This window comes from Microtus pennsylvanicus, chromosome 6 (genome assembly GCF_037038515.1).
Source record: "Microtus pennsylvanicus isolate mMicPen1 chromosome 6, mMicPen1.hap1, whole genome shotgun sequence".
Lineage (NCBI taxonomy): Eukaryota > Metazoa > Chordata > Mammalia > Rodentia > Cricetidae > Microtus > Microtus pennsylvanicus.
Window position 1 is genome coordinate 109,542,856 of NC_134584.1, and position 22,399 is coordinate 109,565,254.

Here is a 22,399-nt window from a genome sequence, read left to right on the forward strand (position 1 = left end):
CTCACAGAGCCTAGGCAAACATTACCACTAAACTACACCCTAGCATAGCATATGAACTTTTCAAAAATAAGCCTAAGGTATCACACTGTTATTTAAAAACTAGTATTTACTAATATGATCAATAATATAGTCCTAGGGATGGGATTTATTTTGTATTTAATTATTCCATGCACTGATGGACAGATTTTGGTGCGACACCTGGGACTGAAGAGTCTTATATACGATAGGTAAGAACTCTACCACTGAACCTTCTCTCCAGTTGCCCCCCTTTTTAATTTGTGTATTTATGTTGTAGCTTAAATATATTTGGCCTCCATAGGCTCATAGGGGGTGGCACTATTAAGGTGTGGCTTTATTGGAGTGGGTATGACCTTGCTGGAGGAAATGTGTCACTATGGGGGCAGGCTTTGAGGTTTCCTATGCTCAGGATACTGCCTAGTGAGTCAGCCGACATCCTGTTGCTTCTGAGTTAAGATATGGGACTCTCGGCTCCAGCATTATATCTGCCTACAAGTTTCCATGCTCCCTGTCATGATGATAATGAGTTGAATCTCTGAAACTGCAAGTGGGTCACCCCAATTAAATGTTTTCTCATACAACTTATAGAGTTGTATGGTCATGTTGTCTCTTCACAGCAATAAAAATCTAACTAAGACAATGTATAAATATTTTGTCTGTGTGTATGCCCACATGTGTGCCTGGAGCCCATTCAGTCAAAAGAGGGCATTGGATCCCCTAGAACTGGGGAAACAAATGACTTTAAACCAGTGGGTGCTGGGAACCAAATCTGGGTCCTCTACAATAGCAACAAATACTTAGCCACTGAGTCATCTCTCCAGCACCAACTCCACCTGTGTGTTTGTGTCTAGGCATATATGTATGCGCATAAATACTGAGCCAGAGGTTGGCATCAGGTATCTTCCAGTTCAGTCAGGCTAGCTAGACACCAAGCTCCAGGAATCATAGGAGTGCTCCATCACACCAGCCTTTTCTTTACATGGGCTGGGAATCAAGCTCAGGTCCACAATTTGCCTGGCAAGCGTTTTACTAGATGAGCCATCTCTACTACTTTTATTTTGAGGCACAGTTTAACTACCAAGGCAAGCCTTGAACTTTCAACCTCCCAGTAGCTAGAATTACAGATTTTTAACAGCTGGTTTTTGTCTTTTCATTATTAACTTGATATTTTTAATATTCTCCCAAATGATAAAATCTGAGGCAGTATCTGCAGCCATGAAAAATCAAAGGCACTTAATCTATGGGGAAGCTAACTCTCGGGCAGTTAGAGTGTTATAACTAGTCATGTGGGACACGGAATGGGGATCCCAGCTAAATCAGCAACACAGCTGGTTTACACAGGCCAGACCTAACCTGAGTATTTTTGGAAGGGATGGGAAATCCTAAGAAACCAGAATGTTCACTCATCACTAAGAAAAATGGTCAGAAATAAAGTGGGAATGTAAAAAGTTGGTAATCTGTAGCATGACTTATTTCCATACTTCCCTTATTGAGTAACGTTCAGAAGAAAGAAGGTATTACTACAATCTAAGAGTTAGAAATACAGTATCCAAAAAAAAAAAAACCATACCTTTTCAAATTCACACTGATCCAAAAGCCACACTCTTAGCCATAAAAAAAAACAACTTAATGAATTTTCAAGAATAAAAATCATTTATATAACATGGACAGAGAGGAAACAGCATATACAGGGCTCCAGGTTTCGGACCCTAGCATCAAAAGCAGACAGCATGATGGAGTCTCTAAAGAAAAATCAAAAGGCATGTGGCCTAAGTAGGATCTGTTCTTATGGTGATCTGAAAGAAAATGGCCCCCAAAGGGAGTGGAACTAATGGGCAGTGTGTCCTTGAAGAGAAGATATGATCTTGTTGGAGCAAGTGTGTCACTGTGGAGGCAGGCTTTGAGGTCTCATAATGCTCAAGATACCACCCAGTGTCTTAGACCACTTCCTGTTGCTTGCAAGATGTAGGACTCTCAGCTACTTCTCCAGCACCAAGTCTACCTACATGCCACCATGATAATAAGCTAACCTTTGAAAATGTAAACAAGCCCCACAATTAAATGTTTCCTCCTAACTTGGTTTTGGTCAGTGTTTTATCAAAGGAAAACCAGAACAGTTATATAATTTCCAATCTCTTCCAGCTGAATACAACCTCCATGACAACAGGGGCTTCCTCTGTCTCATTTCTGGGTACATTCAGTATATAGTCTAACTTAAAAGGCTACATACCGTTGTCAGGACTCGCATAATTGTATCTATATGCCACCGTTTGGAAGGTGCATACCTGAGAAAATAAGGTGAAAAGCATTGAAATTAATAACCTGTACTATATCCAGTAACTTTCAAAAACTATTCTACAAACTTTTCCAAGTCTTCTAGTTAAGTGATTCTATTTGGAGATGTTTCACCATTAAACCTAGCAAAAAAAACATCATTTAATTCAATGAACAATCAAATATAATCAAACTTACATTTCCCAGTATTTTACAATAGGAGCAGTTAAATTCAAAGGATGGAACTTTGTCTCAGTTTCTCAGAAGACCAATCATATATTCAGGAAAAAAGAAATCAAATAAAGAGGGCTGGAGAGAGCTCAGTGGTTAAAACGCTTGCTTTAGAAATCTAAGAACCAGAGTTAATGTTAGTACTCAGGCATCTGTACTGGCCTGCCCTTGAGTCCTGACAGGATAACATCCTCGGCTGTAGTGACTAAGAGCACCTTCTGTGCATGTTCGCTAAGTTCCCTTTTAAAAACTGAGCTTTACCCACCTCCCATCTCTTCTTCTCTATCTCTCTTTCTGTCTCTCTGCCTGTCTCTCTTCCCCATCTGCCATTCCTGTCTCCAGTCTTCACTCTCCCCTCTTCCCATTCATTTTCCCCCAATAAAAAATCCATCTACCTGAGCTCAGTCTCATGACGTCTTTCTCTCATGTGCCACTTTTCTTTAAATTGCAAGTTAGATCTCCAGAACTCACATAAATGCATATGGTGGGTGTGGCATCCTCAGGAGGCAGAGACAAGGAATGTCTAGATCAAGCTGGCTTGAGAGACTTGGACAAATCATAGAGCTCTGGGTTTGACTGAGAGACTGTCCATCAATGAATAAGTTGGAAGAGCAACTGAGGATGATCCTGGACATGAATCTTAAACCTCCACGTGCATATGCCCACACATATGCAAACATGCATACTGCACACATTCCACAAGTGGGGAAAATGGGTTCCTTTAGACACAAGTAAGACCAAACCTGAGATCCGGTCTTTAAATTCAGAGTGAGATATTCAGGAATGAGAGAATATTTACACTACTACAACTGAAAAGTACTTTGTACTTCACATTTTACTCATGAATAACTTCAATTCAGATGCTCTTCTGCCTTTTCATAATAGATGCAAGGTGAAAGAATGGATATAGAAGCAAAGTTCACATAAACAGAATTTTGTTTGGTTTTAATGTTTCAATATTGGCTACAATCACTTCTAATTCAGAGCTTAAAATAAACACTACATGCTTTAAACATGTCTACAACATATCTTGGTCCCATGTTTTAAAGGTGCTTTTAGGAAGTTCCAAACACCTTCTACCAATGAAAATAAAAATTAAATCTTACTTTTCTGCAGCAAGAAAGATTCCAGATGCACAATCTGCTTTAAATTCTGGTTCACATGAATCCAGAAAATAAAGTAATTCCTTCATCATGCCTCGGATATTATTCCCGTTTACCAGGGCAAAACTCAATTCCATTGCACGTCTTGCAGAGGGAGAAAAAAAATATATATATATATATTACATAACAGATACCCAAGTATGTTCACTATACATCAAAAGCACTGGCAGATGAATATGCACACAAACTTGTGATCCCATCTTTACAAGCCAGATAAGCATGAAAATACATTCATATGCTAGTTCTGATACTGTGTTAAATCTACACTTTTTTCCAGAAATCCTGGAGAGAACGTAGGTGTGGTACCACATGCCTATAAGCCTAGCTCTTAGGAGGTGGAGACAGGATTATCAGTGGTCGATGTCATTCTCAACTACAGAGTTAAAAAAAAAAGAGTCTGCCTAGTCAGTAGTGGTAGCCCACAACTTCAGTCCCATTTAGCCCTAGCACTTGGGAAGCAGAGACAGACAAATCTCTGTAAATTCAGTTAGCCTGATCCACAGAGCTAGGTCTGGGACAGCTAGGGCTATACAAAGAAACCCTGTTGGGGTGGGGGGAGAACAGTCTGAGCTACATGAGACCCTGTCTTATAAACAAACAAATAAGCAAGGAAGCAGATGGATGGATATATAAGGTAAATAAATAAAAAATACCAATAAAAACTTTAAAAACGTGACATTTGTTTCCCTTGTTCTATTCGCACTCCACTTCCATGTAAGTATAACATAACTGTGCTTACATGAAACAGTACCACAGGACTGGGGATATAACCTAGTTGTTAGAGTGCCTGCCCTTCATGTTCAAAGCTCTATTGAATCCTATGCACTGCAGAAACTGAATAAAGTGGCCCATGCCTATATTCCCAGCATTAAGAAGGTAGAGGCAGAAGGATAAGAAATTCAAGATCATTTTCCCCTATTATAGTGAGTTAAAGCCCAGGCTAGACTAGATCAGACCCTGTCTCAAAAAAAAACAAAACAAAAAACAAAAAAAAAACCCACAAAACCAAAAAATAAGCAAAGAGGGAAGGCACACATCATTAAAAGTAAAAAAAAAAAAAAAAAATAGGCCAGGCAGTGGTGGCACACGCCTTTAATCCTAGCACTTGGGGAGGCAGAGGCAGGCAGATCTTTGTGAGTTCAAGGCTAGCCTGGTCTATAAGAGCTAGTTCCAGGACAGACTCCAAAACTACAGAGAAACTCTGTCTCAAAAAACAAAAACAAAAAAACAAAACAAAAAAAGTAATAAAAATAAATCTTAAAATACACTGGTTAGTTACGGGGCTAGAGAGATGGTTCAGTCATTAAGAACTCACTCAGGTCCTCAGGTAGCTTATAACCATCTCTAACTCCAACTCCAGGGAAATCCAATGCCTCTAGCCTCTGAGGGCAACTGTACTCACATGCACATGAACCCACACAGACACACATGAATATATCTAATTTAAAAAAAAAATAGAAACAGCCTGGCAGTGGTGGTTCATGCCTATAATTCCAGCACTGGAGAAGCAGAGGGCAGGAAGGTCACCACAAGTTAAAGGCCAACCTGGTCTACATAATAAGTTCCATACCAGCCAGGACTACATAGAGATCCAGTTCCCAAAACACAAATAGGACACCAACAGACATGCTAATGTGGTAGAAAGCACAAAAGGTCTTAACCCTAAACAAAGGACTAAAAAATACTGAGCAGAGAAAAATAGTCTTCCCTAGGGAAGAGCACACCAATTGGTTATCTAATACCAAATGGTCAGCCCTGAATACATACAGGTAAATTTATACAGACTGACAGGTTACATACCTACATATACATATATGTGTATGTGTGTATGGATATGTATATACAAACATACATATATATGTATGTATATAAACACATAACAAATTAAAGAAAAAGAGGCCATAGATTTTGAGAGCATATACATATAAGTAACATTAGATAGACTGAGCAAGTGATATGTATATATTTAGGAATATGTTTATATACATATATATGCATACATATATATGTATGTACATTTACACACCGCACACATATTTATGTGACAATAATTATAGAGAAAGAAGCCACAAATTTAAATGAGAGCAAGAGATACATGGGAGAGACTGAAGGGAGAAAAGGAAGGGGAAAAGGAGGCAATTATGCTATCAAAAAATAAAAAAATTATAGTAAAAACAAACAGGCTGGGCAGTGGTGGCACATGCCTTTAATCCCAGCACTCAGAAGGTAAAGGCAGGTGAATCTCTGTGAGTTTGTGGTCTTCAAACCCTGGTCTACAAAGCAAGTTGCAGGTCAGCCAAAACTGTTACACAGAGAAATTTTGTTTCAAAAAACCAACTAACAAAAAACCCAAACTGAACAGGAAACAGACTATAAAAAAGAAAAATATCTGTAAGATAAATGAAAGTCCCTATAGGTGCCTATCAAGTTTGGTAATAAAGGCAAAACTAAAACGTTTAATATACAAAGCTCCATATAAATCTTATCATATTTGGTTAAAAATTTAAATATTGTTCATAGCAAAAACGATGGCACATGCTTGTAGTGTCAGCACTTAGAAGTTGGAGACAGAGTCAGGAGTTGAAAGTCAACCTCAGGTATTTGAGACCTGTCTCTGGGGAAAAAAAATACCAGAAATATGATGCCTTTCAAAACTATAAGTTAAGTGCATGACTCCACATTAACTAAATACACAGCAATAGCAATTCAGTTCTCAAAGATAGAATCATTCCCATAAAATGTTAAGGTAGTTTTTATATATGAATTAAATTAGTCTTGTACAAGCCTCTGAAGTGGGTGGCCCTCTACCTGCATTTTACGAAGGAGGCAACCAATGTACTGAAAGGGTAGGGAAAATGATGTAGTCTGTTAAGCATAGGGTTGTAATGAGAAACAAATCTGGCTGAGTCTCAGCTCTTAACGTTGGATCTTCTGTCAAACACGGGTTTTATTTTTAATCAAAACCCTAAGCCATAGGAAAACAAAAATAAAAGTGAGAAAGTTGACTTCTATTTCCAGAATTGCCCCTTTCGAGGACTAAAGTTTAGGGTTAGGTCATCTGATCCCTTGACCTAACAAGTCTATTAATCAGATATAGAAAGTACTTCCTCTCATTGGTTTACTGTGATAGACAACAAAAGGTGCTGTAAAACCCTCTGCAAGGCTCTACTAAAACCTGGTGTTACTAAGTCTAGGTCTTACCTGTAAACTATTCATGCACTTAGCATTTGTCCTGTGTAAATAAATGTTTGTTTACTAAATAACTTTAGAGATCACTTTAAATCTCCTTTGGTTTGGCTTTGAACACATACCAAAAGTTCATTAAAGCTAACTATAAAACCTTACCAGATGCCACTGAACAAAAAGATTTGTATTTATGTCTTCTGAGAGTGTCAACTGCCTAACGGTTGTTTCTGGATGTTTCTGGACGTACTATTCTAAGAAACCCACTTGCCTACTGGTTAAGCACTGTGAAAAAGTGCGCTGTCAGCAAACTGAGTTTCAGCACAGTGGTAAGACACTTAGCCGATGGATCACTCCTTATTTTCATCCTCCAGCACACATAACACAGCACCTCTACTAAGCAAAGTTTGGTCCGAGGTATTTTACCTAAAAACTAAAAGCACTATCAGTGCACACTTCAGTATTTCTCATGAGTCTCTTTAGCTGACCTAGACTTCTCATGTCAATATTTTAGTACAGAGAGAGAGAGAGAGAGAGAGAGAGAGAGAGAGAGAGAGAGAGAGAGAGAGAGAGAGAGAGAGAGAGAGGAGGGAGGGAGGGGCTCATTTCTGAACACAAGGACTAAAATACCTAAATGTCTGTCTCTCAAACTCGAAACTACTAAAATTAACAAATTTGTGGAGGACACAGACATATCAAAAAAAAAAATTGCTTCACTTAACAACACTGGAAAAAGAGTGTCTTTCTTACCTTTTTATTGAGACATCCAGATCTTTTAGACAGTCCACAATTGTGCTTCTGTGCCTCTGTACAGCGTTATGATCTGTCTGTACAGTCTTCAACAAAGATGTCAGAGCAACATATCTGTAGAGAATAAAGTTTCACAATAACCAAGTTAAAATATAAAGCTCAAAAAATTTTTTCTGCTGCCTAAATAAAAACAAAGATGTCTAACACATAAGGAAAACGCTCACGTCTTCAAGTGTCAAGATAAACACAAAACTAGAGGCTAGGAAGCAACATCTCTAAAGGAATAAGAGCAAAATCTATAGCAGTGACAAGCTGAAGAGGTTTTGAAATGAGCCTTGCTTTCACAATAACATCCATTTACTCTTTCAAAAGTAACTGACTCAGCTCTTTATAAATCTTCCAAAGAAAACAGTAAATACATATGCTTTTTCACACTGTCTTACCCACAAAGTACCAAAAGGAAATTATTTAAATTTTATCATTTGAATGGTTTCTGCTTTTTTTTACACCAGTACCAAAATTGCTTCTATAATAATTTGAGTTTAAAGCTGGGCATGACATGCACACCTTTAATCTCAACACTTTGGAGGCAGAAGCAGGTGGATCTCTAAGTTCCAGGCCAGCCTGGTCTACAAATGGAGTTCCAGCACAGCCAGGGCCACACAGAGAAACTCTGTCTCAAGTCCTACCACCACCCTGCCCAAAAATTAACTTGAGTTTAAGATCCAAAGCCATGAAATTGAGTAGTTGCTACAAAGACCCTGTGATTCAGGAAGTCTTAAATGTTTAACATTTGGCCCTTTATAGGATGTTTGTACTTGACTTATAAGAAAAAATTAAACGGTAAAAGAAATCCTCAAATTCTTTACAAAATAGCAATTTTAAGATTTAAATTAAAATTTACCTCAAACTCTTTATCATATAATAAATACTACAAGTACATATAGTCTTGAGCAAAGTCACTCTGTGAAATACTAATTTTTATAATGTAGAAGACATGGGAAATTTTTCAGCTGACTTACCTAATATTTTTGTCATTGTTCAATAAGAATCGACCGAGAATATTTATGGCTAGAACCTAAAGAGAAACAGCATAGGTTTTTTATGTTTTGTTTTTTAATCTAGAAAAGTTATAGATTTATATTGTTTTCTAACTCAAAAAAACCAATGTCCAGCCTCTGAATAGAACCTGTTTAAAGATGGCAATTGGTTATCTATAGACTATTAGCAAAAGAAAAAAAATAGCTAAAAACAAACTCTTAAAATCATATTCCATTTCAGGAGCCAGAAAGATGGCTCAACAGATAAAGATGTCTGCAACCTAGCCTGATGACCTGATTTCAAGTTACAGATCCCATATGTTGGAAGGAGAGGACCCATTCCCTCAAGTTGTCCTCTAATGTTCCATGCGTGCACAATAGTGGACATGTATAGATGTACATGTCCCCACACAAAATAAATTCTTTTTAAAAATACCATTCCATTTCAGCAGTAATTACTGAAAGATATAATAAAAATTTGCTATATTTACAGAATGCTGCCCAATTCTAAAATGGTAATAAAGTCAATTAAGATCTTAAAACTAAAAGATATATATATACGTACTCCACTTTAGTAGTTTAACCCTAGAAATTTTTCTGACAAATATAACTGTACAAACATATACACAAAGTCTCCAGCAACAAGTGATAGGAAACAGCCTAGAGATCCATCAGTAACAAATCTTCTGGATGTATTACTGGCATGTACAAGAGAGTCCTATACAGGCATTTCAAGAAAGGCATCTGATATATTACAAAACACAAGTGAACCTTGACATTATGCTTAATAAAGACACAAGCAAGGGATAAATACTATATGGTTGCATTCATATAAAAACATAATACTCAATTCAATCACTCTAATTTAAGTGTTTAGAAGGAAAAGATTCAAAAAGACTTACTCGCAATCCACTCTCTGATTTAATGTCCATGATAGTTAGAACCGTTTCATAAAGAATAGCATTTCCTACATTTTTACTAGTCTCTGTATTAGTGGCCACCTGAAAAGACAGAGGGATGCATAAATGATAAAACAACACTTCCAAAAGGTATCTAGTGCAACCAGACACGCTGGGATTGCAGTCACTCCCTAAGGAGGAACAGGAACTGTCACACTAAGAATCACAGTCTACTTACTCTCTGCAGGTTGAAAATGAAAATAGTATACTCCAAGATGGATCAACTCACCTGTGCTAATATATCATTCATAGCTTCACTTGAATCATCATCATTTCGTCCTAAAATTCTTAATAACCGCAAAATTCGTACCTAACATGTAAAATAAAAAATGTTAACAAATTATGTCTAACACAAACAAATCTCACTCAGTATGAAATTCAAATAATTCAAATGAAGTTGTAGATCCCATCAAAAATAAGTCAGAAGAGTTTCAAACACGTTTTAAAGAACTCATGCACACTTCTACATTTAATTAAGTTATAAGATAATCCACCTTTCATGGCCCCATATCCATTAGCTACTTAACTGATAATTATGTACCTAAGTACAAGATAAATTTTACACTACATGGTCATTTTATTAATTAAATACAATACTTATTTGGTACTGGTTCACTTATTCATATAATTAATGAATTACCAAATTTGTACCCTCTACAAACTTAAGATGATGGAAATCATTTCTTCAAATCATTGCATATTAACCAAAATGTTTTTTCAACCTCACCTGCAAGAAGGGGTCACTGATACCAGAAACATCATGTTCTGGGGAATATCCGGACATGATGAGGTTCTTTAGAATACGAACTAATTGGGGCACAAGCTGCAGAAAAGAAAGATGCATCAAAACAACAACAAAAAGTGAGTATCTAAGACTATCTCTTCAATAAGCAGATTCTTTGTTTAGAAAAATGATACAAAGGTCTGAGTCCAAGAAATTTCTTCTGCTACAAATACAATATTGAAGATGGTTGAAAAGTAGAACTCGGATACTTAGGTGGAAACCTAACAAGTAATATGTACTTTATCAGCAGAATAAAAACAAGCCAGATCTTTTTCCTCCAGAGTTCCATTTGTAAAGACACTAGAAATCACAGTGGGCCAAGAGCCTATGGGAACCGAATACAATAGGCCGATGGAGTATATATACTACAGCTCTATTTTTATAGAACTTGAAACTCTTGGATAGCAAAAAAAAAAAAAGTTCCTTTTGATTCATTCTAACAAATTTTATATAAAGTATTAACTAATGACTTATTAAAATATAAAGTATACCACACTTCAAACAGAGGGGAAAAAAGACCTTCCCCTGAAGATAGGTTTAGTCAAGTATCCTTTCCCAAAATGCAACAGGAAATACCAAAGTGATCAGCATAAGCCAAAAGGAAAAGATAAAGAAAACACACCTAAGATACCAAGGCCCTTCTCTTTACTTATATGAAATTCTGTCACCATTTAATATCAGCACTCAATTGTGTTTTCTTATTTTACCAAAGAGACGATACATTCCTTATAATCAAGAATTCCTTTGTCCTGCTTTTACTAGGTCCATGTCAAAGAGACAATTACTCTCAATCTAAAGTTACAGGTGCTTTCAAATAAATGAGCCCTCATTTCCTTTTTGTTGATCAATTACTTCATATTAAGCTCCTATTCCAAAATATCTGCCACAAATGAACTTTCCCAGTCTCCAAATGAAAACCCGAATTGACTAACTAGATGAACAGCTCTTATTACCTAAAACTAAATAAAGAAGGATACAAACACTGCATCTTTCTGGAGGAAATCTGAACAGGCCAACTCTACTGCAACTCATTATTTTTCCTCTTTCTGTTTATGCTGTTCCCTCTCTACTGCCCCAGCCTAGAAAGGTAGTGAGGTTAAGAAGAAATGCCAAGCTACACTCAAGGCATGCACCCAAAACACTCAAAACATTAAGGCGCTTTAACTGCAAGAAAACATAATGTGAACTTAAGTTAGCCATAATCCTTCAGAATTTAGTGACTCATTAAATCATCAAAACAAAAATTGAATTTGGACAACTCCAAGAATAAGACAAGTCTAAGTTATGGAGATATGTAAGCTGTAAATAAAATCTCAGTAAATCTGTAGACTGTGTTGTGAAGATAGGCAGCTCACCTTTCATACTCTCCACAGCCTTCATTTTGTGGACTACATATAACCCTAATCACTTTTTAAAATCTGGTTAAGTTCTTGGAGAAGTCCTTTTTCCTTGGGCTACTAAATTCAGAAATTGTTTTATTTGCTGCCAAGGCCAGCACATTGCATAAGACTGCCCTGGGACAGAAAGCACATGTCTAAGAATTCAGCATACAAGTTCTTGGAACCCAGCTTTATTTTTCAGACAAAAATGCAAGTTACTAAAACTGATGACAGGACAAATAACATAAGGTGACAGAGGGAAAGCTGCAGCCATGAAAGTCAGTTGGTGCCAGGTACTCCCTCTAAATCCTTTCAATACCCCAAAGCTTCTCAGATTAAGTCCCAGTAAGAGGGAAATAAGAGCTCTAAGTCCGAACTAAAAGCTCAGAAGTACATAGAGTTTTAAAGTATGAGTTACCCACAGATGGTTCTAAACCATCTACTTCAAAAAGAAGCAGTGTTTTGTGTAAGGGCACCAGACAGAACCGGAACGGCCACGAGCAAAGCTGCCACGCAGCTGCTCACAGTCTCTCCCATGAAAGTGAAGGTAAGATACAGGAGGAGGATTACAACTCAGGGAAGGCTACAACTGAAATCCAAGGCTGACTTTGGAGTCAGGAGTTTAAAAGACAAGACAGAAACTGGACCAGGAAGTTAGCCAAAAATGCTAGAACAAATAATTCACAGTATTAAGCAGAGCTTCAGCATTAGTATAGTTTAAAAGCCACACTTTTGGACGGACACACAAAAGCTACTAAGGACCTAAAGCCAGCATGCACCATCTAAAAAGAGGGTTAATTCTTACCTTTTCATTCTAACATACAGCAGGATTCCAAACAGACAACAGGAACAAAACATACAAAGCAAGCATTAGGGACAGATACGGGTCTCATACTATTTTACATTAATTTAATCAAGACATGAACATCTAAGGGAGAGTGAGGCAAAGAAAAAAAACTGCCATTAGATCTAAAATATAAAATGAGATCTTTGTGGAGTGCTCAACAACCTTCTCTAAAGGAATCAACATATGTACTATACAAAGAACAGAAACCTTCTCAGTAAGCAAAGGGAAATAAAACTGCCTACTTTAAAATGCTATAAAAAGTGGGGAAAGGGAGCCGGGCAGTGGTGCTTGCTTTAATCCCATCACTTGGAAGGCAAAAGCAGGTGAATCTGAGTTTGAGCCAGCCTGGTCTATACAGCAAATTCCAGGATAGCTTAGGCTAACTATAGAAACCCTGTCTTAAGAAAAAATAAATAAAAAGGAGGGGGTAGCCTAAAAAAGTAGGGCTGTAACAGGAATCAATGACCTCAAATTGTTTGCTATTTTCACCTTAAGAAAGAAAACAAATCCTATTTGTAATTTGACCTCAGGTAACATTTCCTGGCTCACTGTGAAAGCAGCAGATAAAACACGTGAGCAGTTTGTCTGCCAACAACAAGGAAAGACTTCTATTCTGAAAAGGGAAACACTATACTAGTGCCAGCTCTTATTTGCCTAAATCTGGCTTCCAGCCCTACCACACAGCAGGGCTAGTCAAATCCTTTATTGAGCTTCATAGCTTGCTTTCAAAAGAAAATCCTAAGTGAAAAAAAACATGTACTTTTCAGGAAAATCATCTTTCAATCAATAAAGACTAAGGCACACAGAAAGCACCTACCTTCCTGAAGTGTGCGAGCATGTCTGGGCTCCGCTCACACATCTCTGTGAGGAGGACTACAGACGTATGAAGGACACCTGAGAAAAGGCCAAAGGGAGGCAAAAATGAGTTCCTACTCAGCTCCAGAAAACAGGACTTCATCCCAAAAGGAGACTTGCTACTCCCGCTTCTCAATCCCCCAAGAATCAGAGCACTGTGAAGAGCATTCAGCAGGAGCTGCTGCTTAACCTTGGTCAAGTCAGAATCTTTGCAATAGCTAAAATGCCAAGAACAAGTGTGTCCACCTAGAATATCCATGCTCAGTTAGTATAAGCTCCATCTCTCCTTCTCCATGTTTCTGCAATGCACTATTGGCTATACTCTGATAAATAACCCCAGTCAAAAACCTTAGTTAGATACTAAATTTTCAGATAAAATATATCAAAATACAAATGACAAGTAAATTTGCTTATCCCAAGGTCAGTAAAAAGGATCTCTAAAGACTTTTCACTAAGTAATAAATGACAGACCTAGCTAAACCTAGTATGTAGTGTTTTAACACTACACAATACAGCAGAGCACAGATTTAAATTAATTTAATTAAAATGTGGTGTAAATTAATCAAATTAAATATATTGTGTCATTTTTTTCTTAGTATATAAGAAACAACACTTTACTTGGAACTCATTTCAATGACTTCAATATAAGAACAAAAAGTTTTGGGGAAGCCCAGCCACATTACATTTCACTTTTCTCAAGCTTTATGTAAAGATATCTGAATGTACACTACAGATTCCTGTTAGAAATAACTCACAAGAATTTTTGGTAATCTTATACTCCTAACACATGATAGCAAAGAAAAAAAGTCTTGTTTTATTATGAAATGGTCAAGAAATCAGGTGGCTTTTACATAAAATTTGAAGATATGATCATTTGTACATCATACTGAACATTAATAACATGATACAGGATCAGAACTGAAAGGTAGGTTTACTACGAAGAAACCAATTTAACTGTAAAGCTACGATCTGGCAGGCAAGACCTATGGTAACAGTAAAGCCCTGAAACACAGGGCTGACCCTTCCTTTCTTAGTACTTTATGAGTTTATCCAAATCACATTACCATGGTTCTTCTCATTCAATAAATTTTTTGTTGCTGGTAAAAACATCTCCATAAGTTCAGGAACCTTCCTGATGACATGAACAGCACACAGTGCTGCCTATAAAAAAGAAAAATAGAAGGACAAAAAAATTTTATTTCAAATAAGCCAGGGCAACCAATCTTAAAAAAGAACTTCACCAACTAGTTCATCTACTAGAAAAATGAAGAGGCTGGTTAATAAGATTTACTATCTGTGAACTGCCTGGGGCTGTTCAGTATATACTAGTGAACTGATGAGGAACATTAAGCCCACCCATTCCTGTTCACATATTGCCAGACACGTGGGGAAAACACTTTCAAGTAGATCATAGTTAAAAGAAATTTATCACACAAGTTAAATTTAAGTGAAATTCTGGCGAACTGAAAAACAGACATGGACTTCCATTCTGATAATCATTCCTGGGTCAGATGACCAACACATCTAACAGTGTCACAAAACTTAGAGACTCCTTCTATAAAGTTTAACTGTATCTATCCTGCTCTCAGCTGATTCTTCTCAAGTAAGAAAGTCGCCTAGGGCTAGGGAGTACAGCTCAGTGGTAAAAAGAAGGAAAGAGGAGAGGAAAGGAGGGAAGGTTTGTTAGGGAAACTAGTTTCTACTAAAGAAAACACAGTCTTAGTCATTCGTCCACCAGGAGAAACAGGATAGGTGGAGACTGGTGATTATTCAAAATAACTGCAGCTATTACTTTAGTCAAAATGCAATAAAAGCTTTGATAGGCTGATTAGAAAAGATTCCTGATAATTCCTCTCCATTTTACTAGGAGGCATTCAAATCTGAAGGAATGCTTTAATTTAATGCAACATTGTGCATTCAAATAAGAGCAGCTCCCACAGTACTAAAGTCACTGCCATACACACTGAGAAAGCCTGTTTGTGTGCATCATTAACAATACACAATCTAAAAACGGTCCTATACAAGCTCCTTTTTCTCACACCAATAACAGACTCAGTAAATGCCAATGAGATGATCGTTTTGCTCATTTATTAAACATATACATTTTGTATTTTCTTTCTTTCCCCTCTCCCCCCCCCTTTATTATGTTTACAATATTCTGTCTGCGTGTATGTCTGCAGGCCAGAAGAGGGCACCAGACCTTATTACAAATGGTTGTGAGCCACCACGTGGTTGCCAGGAATTGAACTCAGGACCTTTGGAAGAGCAGTCAATGCTCTTAACCACTGAGCCTTCTCTCCAGCCCTCATTCTGTATTTTCTTTACCATAGTCTTAGGATTGAAGCAAAACTTTAAACTCAAAAGAACAAGGTTTTTAGAAACAAACAAAAGCAAGTAAGTTAGGAAAATAAGACCATTCTCTGTCGTTACTATCCAATCAGGTACATGGACTTTAGAAAGTCATCTCTCAATCATTCCCTCACAGCTATCTAGGCCCCAGGGGGAACTGTCCTTTTAGAGATACAAAGGCACAAGTATATGTGTCAGTTATTAGTAAAAAGTCAATGAAAAACTTTATTATCATAATTTTAATATGTGAAATAATTTACAAAGTACTCAGATGTGCTGCTGAGGACAGAGTTTGTCTATAAATTAAAAACAAAAACAAGGAAGAGCAGGGTGATGGTGGAGCACGCCTATCTCTGTGACCAGCATGGTCTACAAGATCTCGTTCCAGGACAGGCTCAATGAACTGCAGTGAAACTCTATCTCAAAACACCCCTCCCCCAAAAAATTAATCAAAATTCGTGTATAATTCTTTTAAATACATTTATTGAAAAAATAAAAAATATTTTTAATTCCATCTAAGCTTTCAGAAACAAGTATTCTGCCTTTTCCTTTCCATAATACCACCTAATCCAGACAGACATTTGATTTACTGCAAAGTTACCTTTTTTCTTAAGTAGGAGTTGGAGGTTTTCAGAAGTTTCTCTACCTCTCCTGCAAGATCTCTGCACATCTCTGAAGAGCCCATGCAGCCGAGGGTACAAAGTGCGAGCCCCTGTACGAACTGTGTACTATGATTAAGATCACTGCAAGAGAAAGAAAGGGAAATAGGAACAAACACAGTCTCCCAAAAGCAGCCTAACAACCTAACTGTGAATCTCAAGATTACTACATTAAAAACAAGCAAACAAAACAAACAGAAACACAACCAAAACAAAACTGTAGGGGCTGGGGAGCTAAGCACGAAGTGCTTGCCTTGCAAACTTAAGGGCCTTAATATAGGTCTCTAAGACCCCTGCAAAGCCAGACTCAATAGCACATAGGTGCCCAATGATCAGAAGGGAAGTGGAGACAGAAAAAATTCCAGAAGCTGTGCAGGACTGCTAGCCTAGGATATATAATAGAACAAGAGATCCTGTCTCAAATAAGGTAAGTGACAGGATTGATACCAAAAGCTATACAAGTACTATGGCACACACGTACACACACACACGTACACACACACACACACACACACACACACACGATATAAAAATGCATTTTAAATTAATAGAATTTAGAAAAATGCTTATTCCAACTTTTTAACATAGTGAACCAATAATATCTAAGTTTTCTATCCAAGGTTTCCAAATGACCAAGTAACAAGAATATGTTACCCATTAGATATTAAAGATACCACTTTAGAAAACTTAACAACAACTGAAAGTAAAAAGATGTAGCAAAACTGTCTTGAGAGATTTCTAAGACATGATTTAGTACTGCCTACAAGAAAAGTTAAGATTCATACTAAAACTCTTGTATAGCCAGGTGTGGTGGCACACACTTTAAATTTCAGCACTTGGGAGGCAGAGGCATGGGGATGTCTATGAGTTTGAGTACAGTCTGATCTACATAGCAATTTCCAGGCCAGACAGAGTTGTATAGCAAGACCCTGCTTAAAATAAATAAATAAATAAATAATTAAAAAAAATCAGAGAAGGAAATCTTAATTACTAGTGAACTTAAGATAATATAAACACAACAAAAATATAGCTACCCTTTGATCTTATACATTAACATTAGCCACCTTACATTAAGTATTCTATATTTCTAGATATACTTGTTCAAGTATTGTATTGTTATTACTATGATAAAATAGCACCATGAAAGTACCTTCACCATACTAAGCTAGACATTAAGAGTGAGCCCTCTAAAGTGCTTTCTAACACATCAATGTGGTCTGAGTGTCCCTGTATGCTGGAAGCTGGGTCGCCAGTGTGTCCATGGTCGAGACGGTGGACTCTTTAAGACACAGAGCCTTGAGTCACTGAGGACTTGTCCTCAGAAGTGGCACTGGTGTTTAGAACTAAGCACTACTCATGCATGAGGTTGAGTTGCTTTAAAGGAGCAAGAGATTCCTGTTTCCTTGTGTGATTCCCCCTTCCCGTGTGTGTGTCTGCCACAAGGCCCTCCCCAGAAGCTAAGTCACATCTTGGACTTTCAGTCTATAAAACTTTGAGTTCTATAAATATTTCTTTATATATTATAGCCTCAGAAATTCAGATCATAACAGAAAATGTATACATTACTGTATAAAATAATGCTTTACTCAAAAAGCTGAAGTATTAAAACATGAACTGTCAAACATACTTATATCTTGAAATTAACTCTTGTTATTATTCAGAAGCCAAATTATATGATATACAATACTTCTACCAGTTTCTGAGCATTTTGCATCATTTAGCCCAACATGGTTCAAAAAAGTGGTTCTCAACCTTCCTAATGTTATGACCCTTTAATATAGCTCCTCATACTGTGGTGATCCCCAACCATAAAACTATTTCATTGCTACTTCAGAACTGTAATTTTGCTACTGTTATGAATCAGAATGTAGATATCTGAAATGAAGAATATCTGATATGCAACACCCAACAGGGTCACAGTCCACAGGTTGAACACCACTGAATCGCAGGGTTTATAGGCATCTCAACAGCTCAGGAGATTCAAACTGTTTTCATAATCCTGTCATACTGTCAACTGTGCCAGCCTCTGCAGTCAGTAAAAGCCGTGGTGGGAAAACTGTTTGCCCACAGCACCAGTCAAGGCAGCGGCAGTAAACGATGGTAAACTGTGTTCTCCACTGCATGCTGAGGTAAGGAACAAGGAAGAAAGGCAGCTTCGTTTAAACTAACAGCCAGCAGCAGTGGCACACATCTGTATGCCATTACTCAAGATGCTGAGACTAGCCTGAGGTACACTTTCTGGAGAAACTCATGTGAGCATATAATTTCAAAAGGAACACTGATATTTGCTGCTAGTGACATAATCCAAGCTTTGTAGTAAGTAAGTAAGTAAACGAATAAATAAATAAATAAATAAATAAATAAATAAATAAATAAATAACTGCAGTTTTGGAAAACTTCTATCATCTCCACAAATTTGACAGTTTATATATAATGGCTATTCTATTGACTCAGTGACAACACTAACCCATGAGGTATTTTTGATATTTCAAGATGAGATGCATTAGCATCCAGAAGATCTACATAATTTAGTGAAGAATTTCTTTTTCCAAGTGGTTCCACTGTAGCATTATAAAATTATTCATGCGTAAATATTGCTTAAGGGCAGAGTGAAATAGTTTAAGGTGGTAAAGGCATTTTACTGCCCAGGCTGGTGATATGAATTCAATCTCCAAAACTGATAGGGCAGAGAAAACCAATTTCCCCACCCCAAGTTGTTCTCTGACACCCACACATGCACTGATACACTCGACCCAACAAACGTACAAAACAAATAAATGCTTACAAAACTTTTTCTTGCCAGGCGGTGGTGGCGCATGCCTTTAATCCCAGCACTCGGGAGGCAGAGGCAGGCGGATCTCTGTGAGTTTGAGGCCAGCCTGGTCTACAAGAGCTAGTTCCAGGACAGGAACCAAAAAGCTACAGAGAAACCCTGTCTCGAAAAACAAAAAAAACAAAACAAAACAAAACAAAAACTTTTTCCTAGCTGGGCAGTGGTGGCGCACGCCTTTAATCCCAGCACTCAAGAGGCAGAGGCAGGTGGATCTCTGAGATCAAGGCCAGCCTAATCTACACAGTGAGTTCTAGGACAATCAAGAATACATAGAGATCCTGTCTGGAAAAAAATGAAAGAGAGGGGGAGAGAGGGAGAGGGAGAATGAGAGGGAGAGGGAAAGAAAGGGCCACGTGTTCAATGTTAGCATAGTAGCAAAGAATATTTAGTACTTTGAAAACTCTTGGTGCTGCTGAGACTGAAACAGGCTTATGCTAAATAAGCAAGAACTCTACCTACCATGCAGCTGCATATCCAACTGTGCTTATTTTTATTTTGAAGCAGAGTCTGGATAACTTGTCCAGATCAAACTTGAACTTACTACATAGCCCAGGTAGGCCCCAATTTTGTGATCCTCTGGCCTCAGCTCCAGAACAGCTGGGATTGTGTACCATGCAACTGCCAAGTTTTCCCTTCTCCACATCATACCTGCTAGACTCTCTCTACCTCCATTAGTCAATATGCCACAGCCAAGAAAGTGAGTGAAGACATGAGCATCCAACTATCCTCCTTTGGGTGGTGCAGGAAAATATAAAACAATGCCACTCTTAACACAGGAATTTATTTTAGAAAATATTTTCATAGAAAATTTTACCCATAGCTAGGTACATGTCTACAATTCCAACATATACTAAGCTAGCCCTGAGCTGCATAGTGAGACTCTGTCTCAAAAAGGGAAGGAAGGAAGGAAGGAAGGAAGGAAGGAAGGAAGGAAGGAAGGAAGGAAGGAAGGAAGGAAGGAAGGAAGCTAGCTTTGCTTTTTGAGACAGGGTCTCTCTATTACATAGCTCTGGCTATCTTGGAACTTGCTATATAGACCAGGCTGGCTCGAAGTCACAGAGATTCACTTGAGTCTGACTCATACAAGCTGGGATTAAAGGAATGCACACCACACCTGGTCCCATTATTACTATTTTCAATTAAAAAAGAAAAAAAAGTTTAAAAGTTAAGTTTGCTCTTTTATACTAATTCTACTAATTTAAGATAAAATTATCAAAGTAAAGTTTGAATATTAACTATAGTTTTTAACACCTACAGGCCAAGCTCCTACAAATATTTAATTGACTTTGTATTCATTTTCAATAGTTAAGGATATTTTCAAAATGCAAGTTCTTAAAATATTAGATTCAATTTCTTAAAAGACTTCACTCTAAGATCTTTAACTACCTTAAGTTTTCCTCTACCAATAAGTAAAGCAACAAGCAGTATGTTGCTACACCACGAGCCTTGCAATACACATGAACCCACACATTGAACACACACACACTTGCTAGCAGACCAACAAACAAGGGAGATATGAATAATGCGTGCTTAAAATGAAATGCTTATCAATTCTCAATTATCTGAAAACATCCTCTCCTGAATTCACCTGAGATTTGGCCTAACACAATCTGGGAATCGTGTCACAAGCTGTAACACCAGCAGCCAGGAATCTGAGACTGGAGAATCTTGAGTTCAAATCTAGCCTGGACATAGAGAATTTGAGGCAGTCTAGCATTTATAAAGGAGCATCTGGGGTGGGGGGTGATTGTTTGTTTTATTTTGAAACAAGGTCTCACTGTGTAGATCAGGTTGGCCTCAAACTCAGTGATCTATCTGACTCTAACGGTGTGTGATACCACACCCAGATAAAATTCTATTACAAAAATAAAAAAAAATACAAAGATTTCTTCTTTATCAATGTGCCTCAGTTTTCGACTTTTACCAAGCTACAAGCCTATGCTCTGGTTTGGTATTAACTCTAACAAGTCTTGCTGCTGGGCAGAACTGCCAGCTTATCTGCACATGACTGAAAGGTTAGTAACAGAGCAACAGACCATGAAAGAACCAAAGGAGAAGAACTGCCTAACAGCCCTGTTAACAGCAAATGTGGAAGACAACCATGATGACCCTTTAAGGATGTAGTCTCATGTCACTAAGGGATACTGCTCACATTTTTCTACTCGCCACCCTGGTGCTTACAACAGCACCTGGTTTGTAGGCATACAATGCAATAAAGCTAAATCATTAGCCAACTTGGTATGTTCACTACTCATATTTCATGGACATCCCCCAAAGAAAACAATCCTTCCCAAAATTAAGTTTACAGACTGCATTTGAATGCTACACTTGACAATGCAATTCTCATTTTTAACTATTCTATTATGCTGAAAAATTTTAAAGTAGATCAGTTCTAATGGAAAGAAAAATAAAATTTAAATGTCTATAAAGACCTAATGCCTATCCCCTTTCTACTTTACGTCAAATATAAAAATATTACAAACAAAAGAAAATTTTAAATATTAAATTCATTGATAAAATCAAAACCAAAAGGTACTTCTGACCATTTAAGACCTGAAGAATTTTTGTAACTTTCTAACAGAATTCCTCTATTTTCTTTTTTTATTTGTTTGTTGGTATTATCTCACCAAACAGCCCAAGCTTGAATCTGAGATCACCTGACTGAATCTTGCAAGTGGTGGGATTACAGGCACGTACCACTCTAGCCACCTCACAGAATATTCTAAGAGGGTACTGGAGAAAACAGCTAACTTCTGACAGGATCCTCTTATCTGTCCACACAGCAGGTCTTCCTTGGTCATTCCACACGGTAAAGAAATATAAGCACACTGCATCCCTGAAGGAGCAGTACTTCAAAAGATGCTGTGTACCAAGTTCCAGGGGCCAAGTCAAGCTTCACACAACTACACTTCTATTCCTAACACTATAGAGGTAAGAGGAGTTTAAGGCACACACAGCAATACTCTGTCTCAAAAAAATATTTTCAGGCCTGGGGAGATGGCTCAAAAATGGGTAGAGCACTTACCACACAAGCCTGATGACCTGAGGAGTTCAGTCCCTGAAACTCACGTAAAG

General features: G+C 37.6%; 1 protein-coding gene and 1 non-coding gene across 4 annotated transcripts in view; both read right to left on the reverse strand.

Annotated features, from left to right (window-relative positions):
• The window catches only part of Ap1g1 (adaptor related protein complex 1 subunit gamma 1), an 82,678-nt gene that overhangs the window by 17,314 nt on the left and 42,965 nt on the right, over positions 1-22,399 (reverse strand). For all 3 annotated transcript variants that reach the window (XM_075977355.1, XM_075977354.1, XM_075977356.1), the window contains exons 4-13: positions 16,434-16,575; positions 14,548-14,644; positions 13,446-13,522; positions 10,346-10,441; positions 9,848-9,928; positions 9,562-9,660; positions 8,642-8,697; positions 7,620-7,733; positions 3,630-3,770; positions 2,249-2,303 (exon numbers count right to left, since the gene is read on the reverse strand). In XM_075977355.1, the coding sequence (XP_075833470.1) occupies positions 2,249-2,303; positions 3,630-3,770; positions 7,620-7,733; positions 8,642-8,697; positions 9,562-9,660; positions 9,848-9,928; positions 10,346-10,441; positions 13,446-13,522; positions 14,548-14,644; positions 16,434-16,575 (958 nt within the window). The remainder of the gene's footprint in view (positions 1-2,248; positions 2,304-3,629; positions 3,771-7,619; positions 7,734-8,641; positions 8,698-9,561; positions 9,661-9,847; positions 9,929-10,345; positions 10,442-13,445; positions 13,523-14,547; positions 14,645-16,433; positions 16,576-22,399) is intronic.
• On the reverse strand, positions 7,164-7,249 carry LOC142853226 (small nucleolar RNA SNORD71). The gene has a single exon (XR_012911144.1). It is a non-coding gene; the product is annotated as a small nucleolar RNA SNORD71 (small nucleolar RNA).